Source organism: Pseudopipra pipra, chromosome 19 (genome assembly GCF_036250125.1).
Source record: "Pseudopipra pipra isolate bDixPip1 chromosome 19, bDixPip1.hap1, whole genome shotgun sequence".
Lineage (NCBI taxonomy): Eukaryota > Metazoa > Chordata > Aves > Passeriformes > Pipridae > Pseudopipra > Pseudopipra pipra.
In genome coordinates, this window is record NC_087567.1 from 12,703,935 (window position 1) to 12,719,236 (window position 15,302).

At 41.9% G+C, this 15,302-nt stretch overlaps 1 protein-coding gene across 1 annotated transcript in view; it reads right to left on the minus strand.

Annotated features, from left to right (window-relative positions):
• Nucleotides 1-15,302, minus strand: part of FASN (fatty acid synthase) — a 43,515-nt gene that overhangs the window by 13,265 nt on the left and 14,948 nt on the right. The window contains exons 10-29 of the mRNA XM_064676337.1: nucleotides 15,076-15,263; nucleotides 14,088-14,277; nucleotides 12,588-12,682; nucleotides 12,059-12,193; nucleotides 11,574-11,777; nucleotides 9,920-10,035; nucleotides 9,297-9,472; nucleotides 8,780-8,971; nucleotides 8,418-8,498; nucleotides 8,135-8,320; nucleotides 7,644-7,823; nucleotides 7,227-7,430; nucleotides 5,679-5,989; nucleotides 5,137-5,526; nucleotides 3,134-3,298; nucleotides 2,819-2,937; nucleotides 2,557-2,711; nucleotides 2,018-2,221; nucleotides 866-1,016; nucleotides 220-398 (exon numbers count right to left, since the gene is read on the minus strand). Coding sequence (XP_064532407.1) covers nucleotides 220-398; nucleotides 866-1,016; nucleotides 2,018-2,221; nucleotides 2,557-2,711; nucleotides 2,819-2,937; nucleotides 3,134-3,298; nucleotides 5,137-5,526; nucleotides 5,679-5,989; nucleotides 7,227-7,430; nucleotides 7,644-7,823; nucleotides 8,135-8,320; nucleotides 8,418-8,498; nucleotides 8,780-8,971; nucleotides 9,297-9,472; nucleotides 9,920-10,035; nucleotides 11,574-11,777; nucleotides 12,059-12,193; nucleotides 12,588-12,682; nucleotides 14,088-14,277; nucleotides 15,076-15,263 — 3,621 coding nt within the window. The remainder of the gene's footprint in view (nucleotides 1-219; nucleotides 399-865; nucleotides 1,017-2,017; nucleotides 2,222-2,556; nucleotides 2,712-2,818; nucleotides 2,938-3,133; nucleotides 3,299-5,136; nucleotides 5,527-5,678; nucleotides 5,990-7,226; nucleotides 7,431-7,643; nucleotides 7,824-8,134; nucleotides 8,321-8,417; nucleotides 8,499-8,779; nucleotides 8,972-9,296; nucleotides 9,473-9,919; nucleotides 10,036-11,573; nucleotides 11,778-12,058; nucleotides 12,194-12,587; nucleotides 12,683-14,087; nucleotides 14,278-15,075; nucleotides 15,264-15,302) is intronic.

Consider the following 15,302-nt stretch of genomic DNA (forward strand, 5'->3'; position numbering starts at 1 on the left):
GTGTTGTGGAAGTTTTAAGCACATAGTATTTATCATGTATGCAGTTCTCAGCCTGGAAACTAGATAAAAGCTACAGCAGATCATATTGGGGGGAATAAGTATATACCTACATAGGTGTATACTTATATATGTATGCACATGTGTGCACACACATGCTTCCTCTATTTCTTATCTATAACTCTGTATTTTTCCCCATAACTTTGGGCCCTCAGTACTCACCTACAGTAGCAAAGACACGGCAGCCCATGCTCAGGGCAATGGCAATGGCTGCTTGGCCCACACCTCCTGAGCCAGAGTGAACAAGGATACTCTCACCCTTCTTCATGCCACCTCGAACCACCAAAGCATAGTAAGCAGTGGCATAAACCACAGGCACTGAAGCGGCTTCTTCTAGAGTCCTAAAGAGCAAAGTGAAAGAGATTATCTTTAGCCTTAGGAAAGACTAGTAGATTCTCCTGATGAAATTTGCCTTTCTGCAATGGAAAGGCTAAGCTGTTGAGATTGACAACCACTTATACTCTCTGATCTATCATAGGGCAAACTACCACAGCTACCAAGCACAGCCAAGATTCATCATTCTACAAAAATATTTCAGTAGCTAACCAGTAACATAACCAACACTGAAATCCCAGTGTATACTGAAACACATGGAGCTAAGAGCCCCAGAAAGAAATGAGAACCTTGTGCAAGCCACCCACCCACTGTACAAAAACTAGAACTGAACTCCTGCACTGAATCTGAACCAAAATCCTACAGTTGCTCCAAACACTATAGCCCTGTTATCATTTCCCATCGTGCAGCACTCAGGTTTGATCAGCCTCAGGCAGGAAGGCAAACCTTAACCAGAAAACAGAAGTTGACCTACCAGTTTTCAGGCACCTCCCATAGAAACTTCTTGTCACAGTCTACCACTGTGGCCAGCCCCTTTGCTGGCAGCAATCCCATCACTCTTCTTCCAGCCAGGTCCCGTCCCGAGAACTCCATGCCCAGCATGCATTGCTGCAAAGCCCAGTTACCTGAAAGAACATTAGCACCTTTTATAAAGGAAATTTATCTTCTAAAATCCCCTTACTACAACAGCGGTCCCTGAAAGTCAGAACCCCAGAGACAGAAAGAGTGCTGGGAGTCATCTACTATGTAGACAGTTCATAAGTCCCCAGAGTTAACATCTCACTCCAAGAGTAGCAGGAAAGGACTTAGTCTCATTAAATCTTAAGTCTTTATCCTTGCTGATACTGCTTTAGTTTCCAGTTTTCATCAGAGAAATCTCATGAAAACATCTTGTTTCAGAGGCAATTCTGTCCCTCCGAAAAAGAATGATACATAAACTAGAAAGGATGATCACAGCAAAAATATACTGCAAAACCTGAATTTTTGTAAATTCACATTTTAGGCACCTATGTCACCCACAGAATCATAGAATGGTTTCGGTTGGAAGGGACATCAGGGACCATCCAGTTCCGACCTTTTGCCATGGGCAGGGACACCTGCCAGATTGCTCAGTCATTAAGGGGAACCCAGCCCTACTCAAGTCACCCATAAGAATCTCCCAATGAACTAAATTTTTACATGTTCTACCCCCTCTCTTTTAAATAGATTTTTAAAACCATTTCATAGACATTACATTAATTCTTAACTTCTATGAAGCAAGGTAACATCACCTCCATTTTGCGGACAGGCAATGACTTCATCGTGCAAAATTTTTCTTCCTTAAAAGCCAAGCATGTTCAGCAGCATGAAACTTCAGCATTCTCACCTTGGTATGTGTCCTGTCCATCTCTGGAACCTCCATCAACTTGTTTTACCTCACACTTGGTATCTATGCAATGAGGTCAGTAACATTTCCTCAGAGCATGTTTGTTAATTGTGCCATATGAAAAAAATGGAATTGCATGCTTTCTTGCTAAACTGGCATATCACTTTAGCCAGTACCAAACTAACATTCCAGAGATTATGTGAATTATTTCTAAGACAACAATACGTGAATACATTTCCTTCCACTGTAATTTTAACTCACCAGGGATAGCATCTGGAGAAAGCTTCCCTGTGGCCAGCATAATGTCCCGGAAGTTGAGAGATGCATAATAGACTTTGCAAAGTAAAACATTGGGATTAGTTGTGCGGAAGTGTCGAAGTGGGGAGACAATCCAGTGAAGAGAGGAGAGGTCTCCACGAGTCAGCACATTTACATAGGCGTATTCTGTCAACTCCTGAGGTTGTGCTGCAGAAGAAGGAACAATAAGAACTTACATACATTAACCCAGGTACGTGCTTTCCAGAAGGAGTAAATTTCTTGTGTAATTGCTACCTCCTCCTCCATTTGCTCTGCAGAATGCTCTTTCTTACTCTGCAATACTACTGATACTCTAAACAGCCTATCCCTTCTCCTGATATCAGTGTGCCACTGTTTGCTCTGAGTTGCAGCAGAGGAATTCAAAATTATCCATTAAAATAATAATAAAAGGTAACTGTAGGAACAATAGCTACTTGTTTTCTATTCAAAGTTCATTCAGATTCAAGACCTTGCAAGCAATCCTCAGACCTTAAAGGAGTTACCTTGCTGCAATGGGAGATGCCTGAAGGAGCCCCACTTTCCATCACGATACACATTCATCACCAGGTCCTTCTGAACAATCTTCTGCATCTCCAGGGAAGAAAGACTCGTGGGTGGGACAGCTGATGAAGAGTTCAAGTTGGAAATGAACACACACCTGGAAGACACCAGTTGTCATTTTGTTTATTTTGGTAAAGGCCTGGAAAGAAACTAACACAGAAATACCTCATCTCCCAAATGTGGCTCAAGGGCGTGCTTACATACCTGATTCGGTGGCCTTCTGCTTCAAGGCGGAGGCAGTTCACCATTCCCAAAATTCCTGAGTTCCCACAACTGGTGGCAGTCAACCACACAGGCTGCTCTGATGGGTCAGCCAAGACCTCCTGCAGGACAAAACCCAAACTGTTTTACCAGGAACCACAAAGAAAATAGATCTCATATCCTTGGCAGAGATGAATAACTTCTATTTTATGAAAAGCAACTGAACATACACACACTCCCATTTTAACATTACTAAATATCTCATTTAGAAAGTATAAGATTTGGAAATTCACATACACAGAACACAGGAATTCTTACCTTTAATGATTCAACCCACTTATAATTGGTCTCATCTATTGGCAGAAAAATGGGTGTTTTGGCAGGGGCTTGCCGGCGACACAGGAAAATAACCGAGCCAAAGAATGACTTCTTCATGGCAACTAGATTCAGTGAGGCTTTGCTGAATAAGTCCTCCCACTGTGCCTGTCAAATCAAGTAAAATAACAATATAAGAGCAAAATCAAGAGTCAATTAAAACTACAAGTCACATCTATACTTCACATTGAGACTCCTTAAAGACAACTTCACCAGAAATAGCAGGCCCTGTCCACCTCTTACTTCCTTTTGCTTGAAAACTTGGCATCTGTTCTGTATTGTCTTGATAAAAATATATGTTTAATTAACATAACAGTATATTTTCCACATCTAGACTACTCCTTCTTCCCTAAAGGATCTCCAAAAAGCAGGAGTACAAATATTTCAAAGCCCTTGTTAGGGAACTAGTCTTAGCGCTACCAGGTATGCAAAACCCACAGCAGTGACCATGCCATCAAATCCCACAGGGTATTTGAGTGTGTCTAGTCTATGTCACAAAAGCCCTGTCTGCGGGGAGATGGGGAGAAGCACCCAAACACCAGCAGGGAAGAAGCACCTATATACCTAAGTTACACTGAAATGGTATTTCAGAAAAAAAGAATGAAAATGCATGTATGGCATATCCAGAAACACTTCAGGCTCTACTATGTGAATGAAAGAAATATGGCTGCAAGCTCTCAGGAAAGCATCCATTTACTTTTCATATGCTAGGCACAAACCAGCAGAAGTGTGATCCCTTACATCAAGGAGTAAGGACAGCAACTGTATCTAGAAAACTTTGAGAACTATATCAAGTCCTGCCCACTCTTGCCTGCCTTGTATCATTTTCTTTAGAGAAGGTGCATTCGACTCACATATCTTATCCGAAGGATTTGCTAACACCAGGCTACTGACATTTATGACAGATCTGTGTTTTATGTTATCATCTTCAGTAGCATCTCAGTGTCTTTTTATCCCCTTCTTTACTGGGAAAGTTGCAAAGCAAAAGATCACCCTTTCTTCTCAAATCTCCTCAAAAAATCTTTGCAAAAAGTAAAGGGCTAGAATCCATATAATTGAAAAATTCAAAATCCAACTACCCCACTCCAGAATTATAAACAAAAAACTTAAACTATTAGAAGTGCTACTCTCTTCTTATTCTAAAGGAAGAGAACTGAGAGGCTACATTCCCTCAAATCAGGAAGAATAGGAAAGTTCAGTAGAGGCACAATTTCCCATTACTGCTTAGTCTAACAGCTGCCAAGAGAAGGTGATGTCCCACTTCCCACCCTTACTCTTGCCATTCACTCTCCTCCTCTTGTGCTAGCTTTGGCACTAGTTAATCTGCATAACATACTGGTCTGAAGATATAATACAGATACCCTGCTCCCCCTCCCCCAACTTCTCTGGGCTTATTTTACTGTATCTCATTATGGAATCAGATAAAGTGGGAAGGAGGAAGGGAAGAAAAGACGAAAGAAGAGTACAAGAGAAAAGTCTTCCTTCCTGGAGCACTTTAATTTTAGAAGAACTTAACTAGTCTGTAAAGTCTCACTCCTAGCAGTGATATCAAAAGGAAGAGGGATATTCTGATACTGAAGCATTTTAGGATCCTACAGTGATAAAGCTGTACCCCACCCAACAATGCAGCACAGTATTTTAACTAAAAAGGAATTGTCCTGGCCACTGTTTTCACACAGATTAGACAGATAAACACTGACAACGAATAATGTTCAATGCATTAAGAAAGGCTTTCCTGACTGAAGCAACAGTTTACTCTCTCAACCTAATATGTAGTAATTCACAAGTCCTCTCTTCTGAAGAAGTGCTTATTAGATATTTCTGCAGAAGGCCTCAATGGAAAGGTATGGAAGTGACACCTACTCAACATTCACCATCAGAGCTTCTGAAGGCAGGGGACTCCAGGCTACCCACCAAGGAAGTGTTTGCCCTTCCAGGAGGCTTACCTCACTCAGGAAGCTGTGTTTCTGCTGCAGATCTGGGCTTGTAAGGAAACCCACAACTTCCCCAAGAGTTTCTCCTTTAAGAAGGGTGTGTAGCAAAACAAACCCTCCTTCTTTCACTGCAGCTGCCAAATTAGAGACGATTTCAGTGGTGTTCCCTAGAACACTTGTTGAACAGTTGTACACCACCAAGTCAGCGTTGGTCAGATTTCCAGAAGGAAGGCTAGATGGATCCCACTGGCTAGAGAGAACACCAGCATCTTGCAGCTCTTTTTCATAAGCTGAAAGGTTTTCCAGGACGCGGTCAGTGGCAATGTAGTCCACCTGCAACAGGGGCTGAGTATTCAGAATACTTTTGACACGAGAGAACAGCTGGCCACTTCCTGCAATAGCCTGAGAGAAAAAGAGGAAGGAAAAGGAGAAACCAAGTTGAAACATGAATGTTATCTGAATGATATCCAGAACAACAGAAGCATGCAATCAGCATGCCTTCTAGGAAGGCCTAGAAACACTAGCTACTGTCCTATCCCAGGCCTCCAACTAACCTCTACTATCTTTATCCTATGACTGATCATGTTCTCCACTGCCACATCCAGGCAAGTCTTCAACTCCACAGAATCTAGCAATCCACTGAGAAGAGGGTCATCCTGGAAGTGCATTTTCTCTCGAGTCACAACCTGTTCCAGCTCAGAATGGAGGTTCCCATTCAGTTCCAGACGGCAGATTGCAGCAAGGATATGCTGAAGGCCCTTCTGTTTGGGTGAGGACCCTGTAGCAGCCACTGCAGTGTCTAGTCCAGGAATGACTAGTTTGACCCCATGCACTGCCACCTTAGACTGTAAGTTCTGGATCAGACCTATGGAATAGAAGGGAAAATGAAAGGAAGAGTCAGATTTTAAAAAAAATTTTCTTTTCCTCTTTGCTTCCATTTGCTACACCAGCTGATCAGCACCACAAATTACAGCATTCTCTATCATCAGCCCAGTCACACAGGTACAGTGTATCCTCTGGACATTCACAAGATTATGTATTGTGCAGTAGTGGCAGGCCCCAAACAAGTAGGCTTTGTGGTAAGACAAACTAAGCCACTAAAGTTACCTGGGGTAAGAGGGCAACTCACAGAAAACTTCTGATTGACTTAGGGATCCTGTGGAGGGAAACTTTAAGTTTCTGCAGATATAAAAATACTAAAATGCTTTTTTGTTTTATAAATCAATAGGAAAATAGCTCATCCTGACTAATATCAGGAACAGGATTACAAAATATAAAATATTTTTACCACAGCATATGTAAAAAAACTTTTGAGAACAGTATTTGGACACTGCAGGGGAAACTAAGGAAAAAAAGAAAGGGAAAATCTTTGAAATCTATTGCCAAATTTAAGAATAAGCATGAAGACACTTTACCAATATTGAATGATGAAATTACTGTCTCAAGATAAAGCAAAATTCATCGCTAAAATAAAAACTTTTTAAAAAGTGGGGTTTTTTTCCCTTTGATGAAAAGGCATTTAAAGTGATGAGCTGAGTGGGTGTCTCCCCATCCAAGAGCACTGTATTTAGTTACCAGTTTCACAACAGACTGAACTGCTCCTATTCTACTGTTGTAGCAAACAATTTTTTTTTGGCATGCTTCACTAAATCACTTTCTCTTTTTGGATATGCTCTTGTGCCCACAATCAAAGGGGAACAAACATGTCACCTTACCTATCTTGGCAGTTCACAGGGAAAACCAAAACAAGGTTAAAGACTTGAGGAAGTAAGCTCTCCTGTCAGTGTTTGAAGCAACTAGGTTGGATTTCTCCTAGGTAGGATGTGCCTCTCTACTTGCAGAGGGGGTTGTGCCATCTGACACCATGACTGTTACAGAAGGTAAGATGTCTCTCCTCATGGCTTTTTACTCCTATCTACATCCTAGATATCTCAGGCAGAACTAGTTTCTAGCTTCTAGCACACGTACAGAAACAAGACTCCTGCTGAAGTCTTCTACAGAGACCAACACTCATTTCTTGCATGTTCCCAAGTAGTATGAATAGCCACTTCTGTCAGGCTGGAGGATTTCCCTAGTGTGACAAGAAACCAATCCCACTCTACCTTTGCAATGCTCCAGATAGGCATTAAGATGGGCACTGGAAGACAAACAGTTACTCTCGGTGTAGGGCACAAAGCAGAATCTTTCCAGGGTGGGAGGGGTCCGTTCCTGTTGTCGGCGTGGTGCCACAGAAGCATGAAGGCCGTTGATCTGAACACCTCCTGCCTTAAGGCTGTCGAGACAGCGGTCCACAACAACTTCAAAAGCTGAAAGTCAGGAAAGAAATATAAGTTTGAAAGCATAAGTATTTTGTTCCAGGTGATCTGATGAACAGTGTCAGGCTGTTACATGCTTATAGAGCTGCAGAATAGCTTGGAGACCAAGAGGGCCCCCTTAAGTCCATCCTACTACCTAGGAATTCATCCATTCACCCACATGGCAGTCAAAACAACCAGCAAAACTCAAGCATGAGATGTTACCTTCTATATTGTCCTGGTATTGGCACACCTGCTCTTGATGCAGCACTGGGTCAATGCAGACTGAACGAATCCTGGTGGGTAAGCGCAGACTGCGGCCAGGCTCAGCTAAGATCAGCACATGTAGCAGAGTGTCGAGGAAGGTCACCCAGTTCCCATTCCACAGAACCTTCCCTGCGCTTGCTGCAGAAGAGGAATAGAAAGCCTCACTATCTGGTCATTCAACAGATGCCAGAATGTCACTGCTTATTACATGCCAAGTCTGGTGTATGTACCCAGCTTCCCCTGTAAACTCCAACAGTCAGTTCTACATTGGAAATAGAGCACTGGAAAAACTATTATCAGAATTCCTGGTTGTTCTCCATTATCACAAAAGTGTAATTACCACACAAAGCACAGTTGGGTGAACTGTTAGCACAAATGGAATTAAGAGATCAAATAGTCATCATTACAATATCTATGCTCATCATGTTTCTTTTGAAAGTAAAATTCACCTTCACTGTTGCATTCTAGAACACCCTGGAAAGTTGGTCCATAGTTATATCCACGCAGATGCAGCTCTTGATAAACATCTTCTTTCAGGAGCCCCAACTTTGAGCTCATGTCTACTTGAGTCCGAAAGTCATCTGGCTGGTTATGGAAGTCCTTCAGAGCAGTGTTTTCTAGGAGGGAAATCTTCCCTGATGGGCACAGTAACAAGAATAACAATCATTATCCTTGTTCATAAATCATGGATTTTACTAAGACAGTATATACACTTACACTTCCTTCACTTACCACTCACAGCCAGATTCCCATTTCCTGACACCTCAAAACAGCGGGATGCAGGCATGAGTCTTACTTCCAGCTGTACTGATCCTGCAAGAAACATTGAAGACAGGACTGTGAGGTCATCACATCTTCAAGCAGAACTCTCTTTCACTATCTCCAGACTCACAGCTCACAACATGTAATAAAAGGTGACTATAACGTGTACTACTTGACTGTAGAAATTCGCTTCTTTGTTCAGTCATGCTGCCCTCTTCTTTATAGTCTCTTTCCTGCATTCCTCCTCACTTTTCCCATGCATTCCTTTCCTCCCACTCCCTTCACCTTCATTACACAGTTTTGGCACAGTTGTGCCAGCACTCCTCACTCACCCTTTTTGGGAAGGATAGTAGCCTGATGAATTGTGACATCTTCAAACATCACAGCCATTTGCTCCATGACCATGCCAAGAGATCGTGCCAGTGTTCGCCAAGCCAGCACCAGGTACCCAGTTGCTGGGTACAGAACTCTGCCATCAATGCAGTGACCAACCAAGTAGTGGTCAGGAGAGTCAGGACTCACATCTGCCAAAGAGTAAAGAGCAGAATAAAAATAATAAAAACATCTTGTCCCCTCGGTGTCTACAACAGGTTCTAGGTGTTTCCCCAACTATCCTGTCTGACAAATGCAGCCCTCAAAACTGCTCTTAGTCTGATTCAGAGTCTGCTCTGTTCATGTTCTTTCATTCCATTTCAGAAATAGATCTGGTTTTTTTTCAATCCAAACCAAACACTAAGCTTCAGACAATGGCTTCAAGGATGCTGCTTTGAGTATCCTTTTCTTAGTTTTACAAAAAAAAGAAAAAACAAAACAACAAACAAAAGAAACACCCCAAAAAGACAAACACACCGATATTGTAGACTGAAGCAGATGCAGAGCCTTTGGAACCTGCTGGAAAGTCTTCAGCTTTTGGAACATCCCAGTCCTGGCTATGGTCCCATTTGATGTATGGAGAAATGAGGGGTGTTCCCACAGGGACAGGGTATTCCACAGATGGGAACAAGTTATTTCCAAAAACGTTTATCCTAGGAAGACAAAAAGAATCAAGATAATGTGGGAAGGGAGGGCAGGGAGAAGGGGGAAAAAAAATTGATCATAATACTTAGAGGTCAGGCAGTAATTGGTCTTGGACTCCATGTCTGAGATGTCTCCAAGAGTACCATGAACACTTACTGCAGCCAAATTTGTAATTTTAATAGTCTACAAGATACGAAGTTTATTTCCAAGAGCTAGTTCCAGACTTCCTAGGCCTTTAAATGGACCTTATCTTTAAAAGGCACCTTCCCAGCCCAAGCAGTCTCTAACCCAAAGGAACACTTCATAAGTGAACATGTAAAGCACAAATGTACACCCCATTTTTTCCCCAGGTTTCTTGAAGGAGTATTTCAATCCTTGTGAAGACATGCATGCTAGAGAAGAGACCTGAATTGCCTTCCATTATCCCACTCACCCTCCTCCCTTAGTCTCCTTACCCAGTTAAATGAATCTTTCCAATCTGTGTTAGGAAGAACTCCAAATTATTTTTGTGCTCTTTCTTCATCAAAGGTAGAATGGTGCAAGTTGGTTTCAAAGTTCTCCTCAAGATAGCCTGGTCAAGTAGAGTCCATAAATCACCAGTGGAAGGTATTACTTATTGTCTCTGAATTTTCCTCTACAGATCTCAAACCATTTATGTTTCTGTGCCAAGAGTTCTGTGCTAGCTGCTAGAACACACACCACTGCCACAGGGAAGAGTACCCTTCCAGCAACCCAAGCTGCTGCACATCTGGTAAAGCAGAACCTATGTAACATTAATGTAATTCTGCTGAAACACAAATATCCCTTTCCCAAGCAGATTGTCAAGTGAAATCAAAAGCTGCATTTAAAGAACTGCAAAGCCACCTTCTCATGTCTCCCAGTCGCACACGCTCCTTTCCCAGGAGCAGCACTTTCTAGTCTGAAGCATCTTCCAAGCAAAAGCCATTAGACCAGAAAATGCAGCCTTGAACACCTGACCCAATTTCTATCTTCTCTTCAATTGGATCCCATGATTTTTACATGAGAAACAAAAGGGAGGGAAGAGAAAACCGGAACACTTTCAAACCCAGCTGACGAAATCTTAGTCACTTGCATTAGAGTCCAAAATTGTTCAATGATTTTAACATGAAGTAAATAGTCTCTTTATAGAGAAAAATATCTACCCAATTTAAAAAGTCTGCTCCAAGTCTTGCTTCAAGTCACTTTCAAAGCATAAATAACATGACATAGTAAATATACACTGGATTGAAACTCAAAAGCATTGTATAACTATTAATATTGATTCGCAAGTAACTATTATTCTCCTTAAGACTTTTCTCCTCTTGCATGTCACAGACCAAATAAAAAAGACCAGTCCTTAAGACTTAAGGGACAGGCATAAGACCACACCACTGATCCTGTGGAACAAGTACATCCTAATGCACCTCGTGTTCTGCATTCTCTGCTATGGAGATAATTCCACAAGGATCAATTCTTATTTGTTAGGGAGAAAGGAGTAATGATCAGATCTCATTAGAGAAAGGAGTTTAGAAGAAAGCAAGCTGCTGTAGTCTCAGACTACTTGGTCTAGGAGAAGAGGGGAAAACACCACTAACCAGCCACCACCCTGTAAGACAGAAACGTCAAACCAAATTCAGTTTACAGATGGTAACAGATTTTGTCATAGAGAAGGCCCGTTAAGTCTTGAATGTCTCGCTCTACCCCAATTTTCACATACAACTCTCCATTAGATCCAAACGATGAAATGCTTTTCTTACTCTTTGTGCAGTTTAGAAAGCTGACTGTCAGCTATCTGAAATGCATAGCAATGAATAAAGCAGTAACGTGAATATCTAGATGACGAAGTGTAGTGTGTTAGGGATTTTTTAATTTTTTTTTTTAAATATTAACATATACTGCCTCCTAAAAAACCACAAAGAAACAAACAAAAAAATACATTTTAAAACCAGGAAAGGCTCAAAAGTACTGCTGAAGGAAGAAAGCATTCTCAGAATGTTGGGGGGGGGAGAAAGAGAAAAGCAGCAGTATTCCCTAGTCCTCAGACCCCCAATCTCCTTCTTGCAGCAGCATATCAATATAGTATTGTACTGAAACAATCAAATACAATACCTGTAAAAGAGCATGTGGAGCAATCTCTACTACAACGGCGTTCTCTGGAACATGCTTCAAACCTTCATGGAATAGCACTGGATTCACTAGGTTGTTCACATGGTATTCTGCAGAAGAATTCCTGGCCAGATCACTCTGCCACTGAGATTCAGGGATAGATGTACTGATCCATCGTGCTGAGCGAGGTTTAGGGTGTGGAATGACCTACACACAGACAAAGAAGGGGAACAGGATAGAGAACAATATGAAAAGCAAAAGCAAGCAGCTCCTCCTTTTTGCAGGTCATTTTTCCCAGCTTGATGGCTTAGAACATCCTTCTGCTTGGGGCCAAAGGATTCCAAACATTAGGTCTCATAGAGGTCTACATGCTCTTCAAGAGATTTCCTCTTCCTCCCGAAGAAAGAAGTCCCTTAAGCTCAGCATCGCCTACACTCAGCCCAGGTGCCCGAGCACAAGCCCCGTGAGCCCCAGTTTGGCAGCGTTACCTTTCTCAGGGCACGGAGCAGCACAGGGGCAATGGAGGCCATGTAATAGGAGTGGAATGCGACGCCAGCACTGCGAACCTCCTTTGCAAACACACCATCCTGCTTCAGTCTGGCTACAAACTCACTCACAGCAGCCTAAGAAGAGGAATATAAGTGAACTAAGAGAAAAGCACACAATGTTGGGATCTGTATGAGTCCCTGAACTCCACACCCTTCATCACTTGCCACTTAAGGAGGAACCATAGCTGGGATGAGGTTATTGCCCTTCTCAGTCTTATCATTTATCACCCACTACACCCATGGCTATAAGAGATATTTTATTACTAGCTTACTGAGGCACTAACATCACTTCCTCTCAGAGTATTTGAATGTGTAAGTTTACACAAAGCACCATGTCCCCTCCACCACTTCAATCCAGTTCCCCTTTACCAGCAGCTGAGCTCTAACTGAGTTTCATGCTTTCTTCAAACCCAAACTTCACAGATCCCAATTACAATCCCAGTACACACTGTATCAGTTCCATGCTCACCAGAGGCCCTGAAACAGTGACAGTGTCTTCAGAGTTGTGACAGGCTGGTACCACATTTGGAGGACAGCGCTGTTTACATTCCTCCCATGTCAGACCTGCAGAAGGAAGACCACAGGACAACAGAAGTGTTTCTAGCTCTGCGCTTCATGAGGGGAGGCAACCTTAAACTCCACAGTCACTGTGGTCAATTCAGCACTTTGTAAAATGGAAGGAAAGACATCCTCTCCTCCCTTAAAAGCAATTCTGCAAAAGCCAAGAATATTTATCCTAGAACTTTAACATGACATTTATCACAGTGATGTTGAACAGATGGACAGAAGGCCAAATCTTTGTACCATCCCATTAATGAATGGGATGGAGGTAACAGCCACACTTTCAAAGCTACAGAATTGGTTGTTTTGTCTCATGTTGCTCTTAGTTTCTAGGAGTCAAGCTCACGTGTTCTCTCCCCTGTTCTAGCTTGCATTGCTGAGAGCCACAAAGTATCTCTAGAAATCAAGAACTCTAGTGGCATGCTAGCTTAACACATGCAGCATCTGGTCATACATTACATGGATACGAGTCACAGGAAGAACTTGAACTCAACATGAGATTATGAAAAACATATTATATGCAGGACTCCAAGGTAAGTTCTTTGGTAAGACTGTAATTTACTTAGTCCTTTGTAATTTTACTTAAATTAAGAAATCTAGGATTGTAACAAGTGATCTAGTCCAACATACTGCATCATACCGGCAACAGCTTTTCTCCTAAGTGTTTCAGTTTTTAATTGACAACTATGTTCAATAAGAAAGAGAAGAACAACAGTGCTACCAATAATAATTTTACTTTTAAACATGTAAGTCACTATGAAGCCACAACACAAAGAAAAACTACTGCGTCAAAATTTCACCCAACAGTGGGCAAAGCTATATGACTTACAAAAATACTAGGGAAAGCTTATTCAGGAGAAAGCTTATGCCTAAGTTTTATTAGGCCTAAAGTGCTATTAGTAAGTTCCACTAGCCAGTTGCCCACTACATAACAGTGGCTTACTAGCTTCACCTCTCATTACTCTTGCAGACAATCAGAATTTTTTTTTTTTAATACAAAAGAATATATATATATATATATACACACACATACACATCTGTGTGTGCATGATATATATCTACCAAGAGCCAAAAACCCCAGTGCTTTAGATTTTCACCTTTTAAAGGTGACTATTTATCAGGCCTGTCATTGGTCACCCAACAACCAATCCCTCCATTTCCACTTAAATTTTGGATGGATTACCAAAATTCTGATGTATTGCAGGACACAGATCACTACCATTTTATCAACTTAAATATTTAATAACCTGTTCTACATCAGAAGAAAACAAAGAAGAGGCAACAGTGACCAAAATTTTACAGAAATTATAGTTTCCATCAACACTTTTGAGAGACCAATTTTATCCCAATGCCATACAGAAATCAGATGCACTTTCCTGCATCGCTCTTGTGGTAAGGGGATACCTACCAACAGCAGCCATTCCTCCTGGGGGCAATTTGGCCTCTTTGACGCATCGTCCCCGCCAGTAAGCGGCGAGGATGGCTTCTTCATGACTTAGGGAATTGTCTGCATAGCCACAAGCTAGTTCTCCCACTGAGTGGCCCAAAATCCCATCAGGTTGCAAACCTGCAGCTTTCAGCATATCAATCTGAGCAATCTGCAAGGAAGAGTACAATTACTGATTCCATGCCCTAGTGAGCAGGTGTCAGGCCTCAAAGGCACACAGCACCAGCAAGTACATAACAAAATGGCTTTTTGGTACATTCTTGGCCTCACTGCCTTCTCTCCCATCGCCCCCTCCCCCCCAGCTGTAGCTCCATCCTACTTTCAAAGCAATCTCAAGAATTATTATGCTGCTCCACTATTGTTTGGACCCCTCCACAATGTAGCTTTCCACTACACTGGAAAATATTTCCAACAACACGAGGTTGCCAAGAACGTTACTCAGGTCTGTACAAAGTTATTCAGGTTATCCAGGTCTGTACAAAGTAAAAGGCAAGACCAGCTTTCCACATAATTTTAAAAGCTTGTCCTCTAGTTTGTAAAGAAACCATGAATCCCATCTTGACACTCAGAATTAAAAAGAGACTTGATTTAGCATCACTTAGTTAATTTGCAGAACAAAATTTAGAAGACACTTAATGGAACGCTGTTCCTTGGCACAAACATTTACATAAAAATTAAAGACATTCCTTAGTCTCTTAAAAGAAGAAACTGCACTACATATACACAGATACACATGCAAATCAGTTCAGATCTATATTAGCCCAAGCATCTTGCAAATGGCAGAGCCTGAAACTGCCAGAGATATTTCTAACAGCTGCCATTTGCTGATTACACAAAACAAGCTTCCATTAACTGGTATAATGTGTTACCAGCCAGAAAGACACATTAGCAGAACATGCTTATGTGGATTGAGTCCATGACCCCCTTCCACTAGCCATTTGAGTCTTGCCTGAATAGCAGCTAGTCCAACAAATGCATGGACAGTGTCATCAAAAGTGTTCTCATCCGCTTGCAGAAGCAGGTCTGAGACCTTCAGGCCTGTGTTCTTCAAAGCCTCATCTGAACGCGATATAGACTGGCGGAACAAATCCAGCTTCATAAGGCTGAGGCCCATGCCTTTCCACTGTGTTCCCATGCCTGTAGGAGGGGCATGGAGAAAGTGAGAGTTAGTAACAC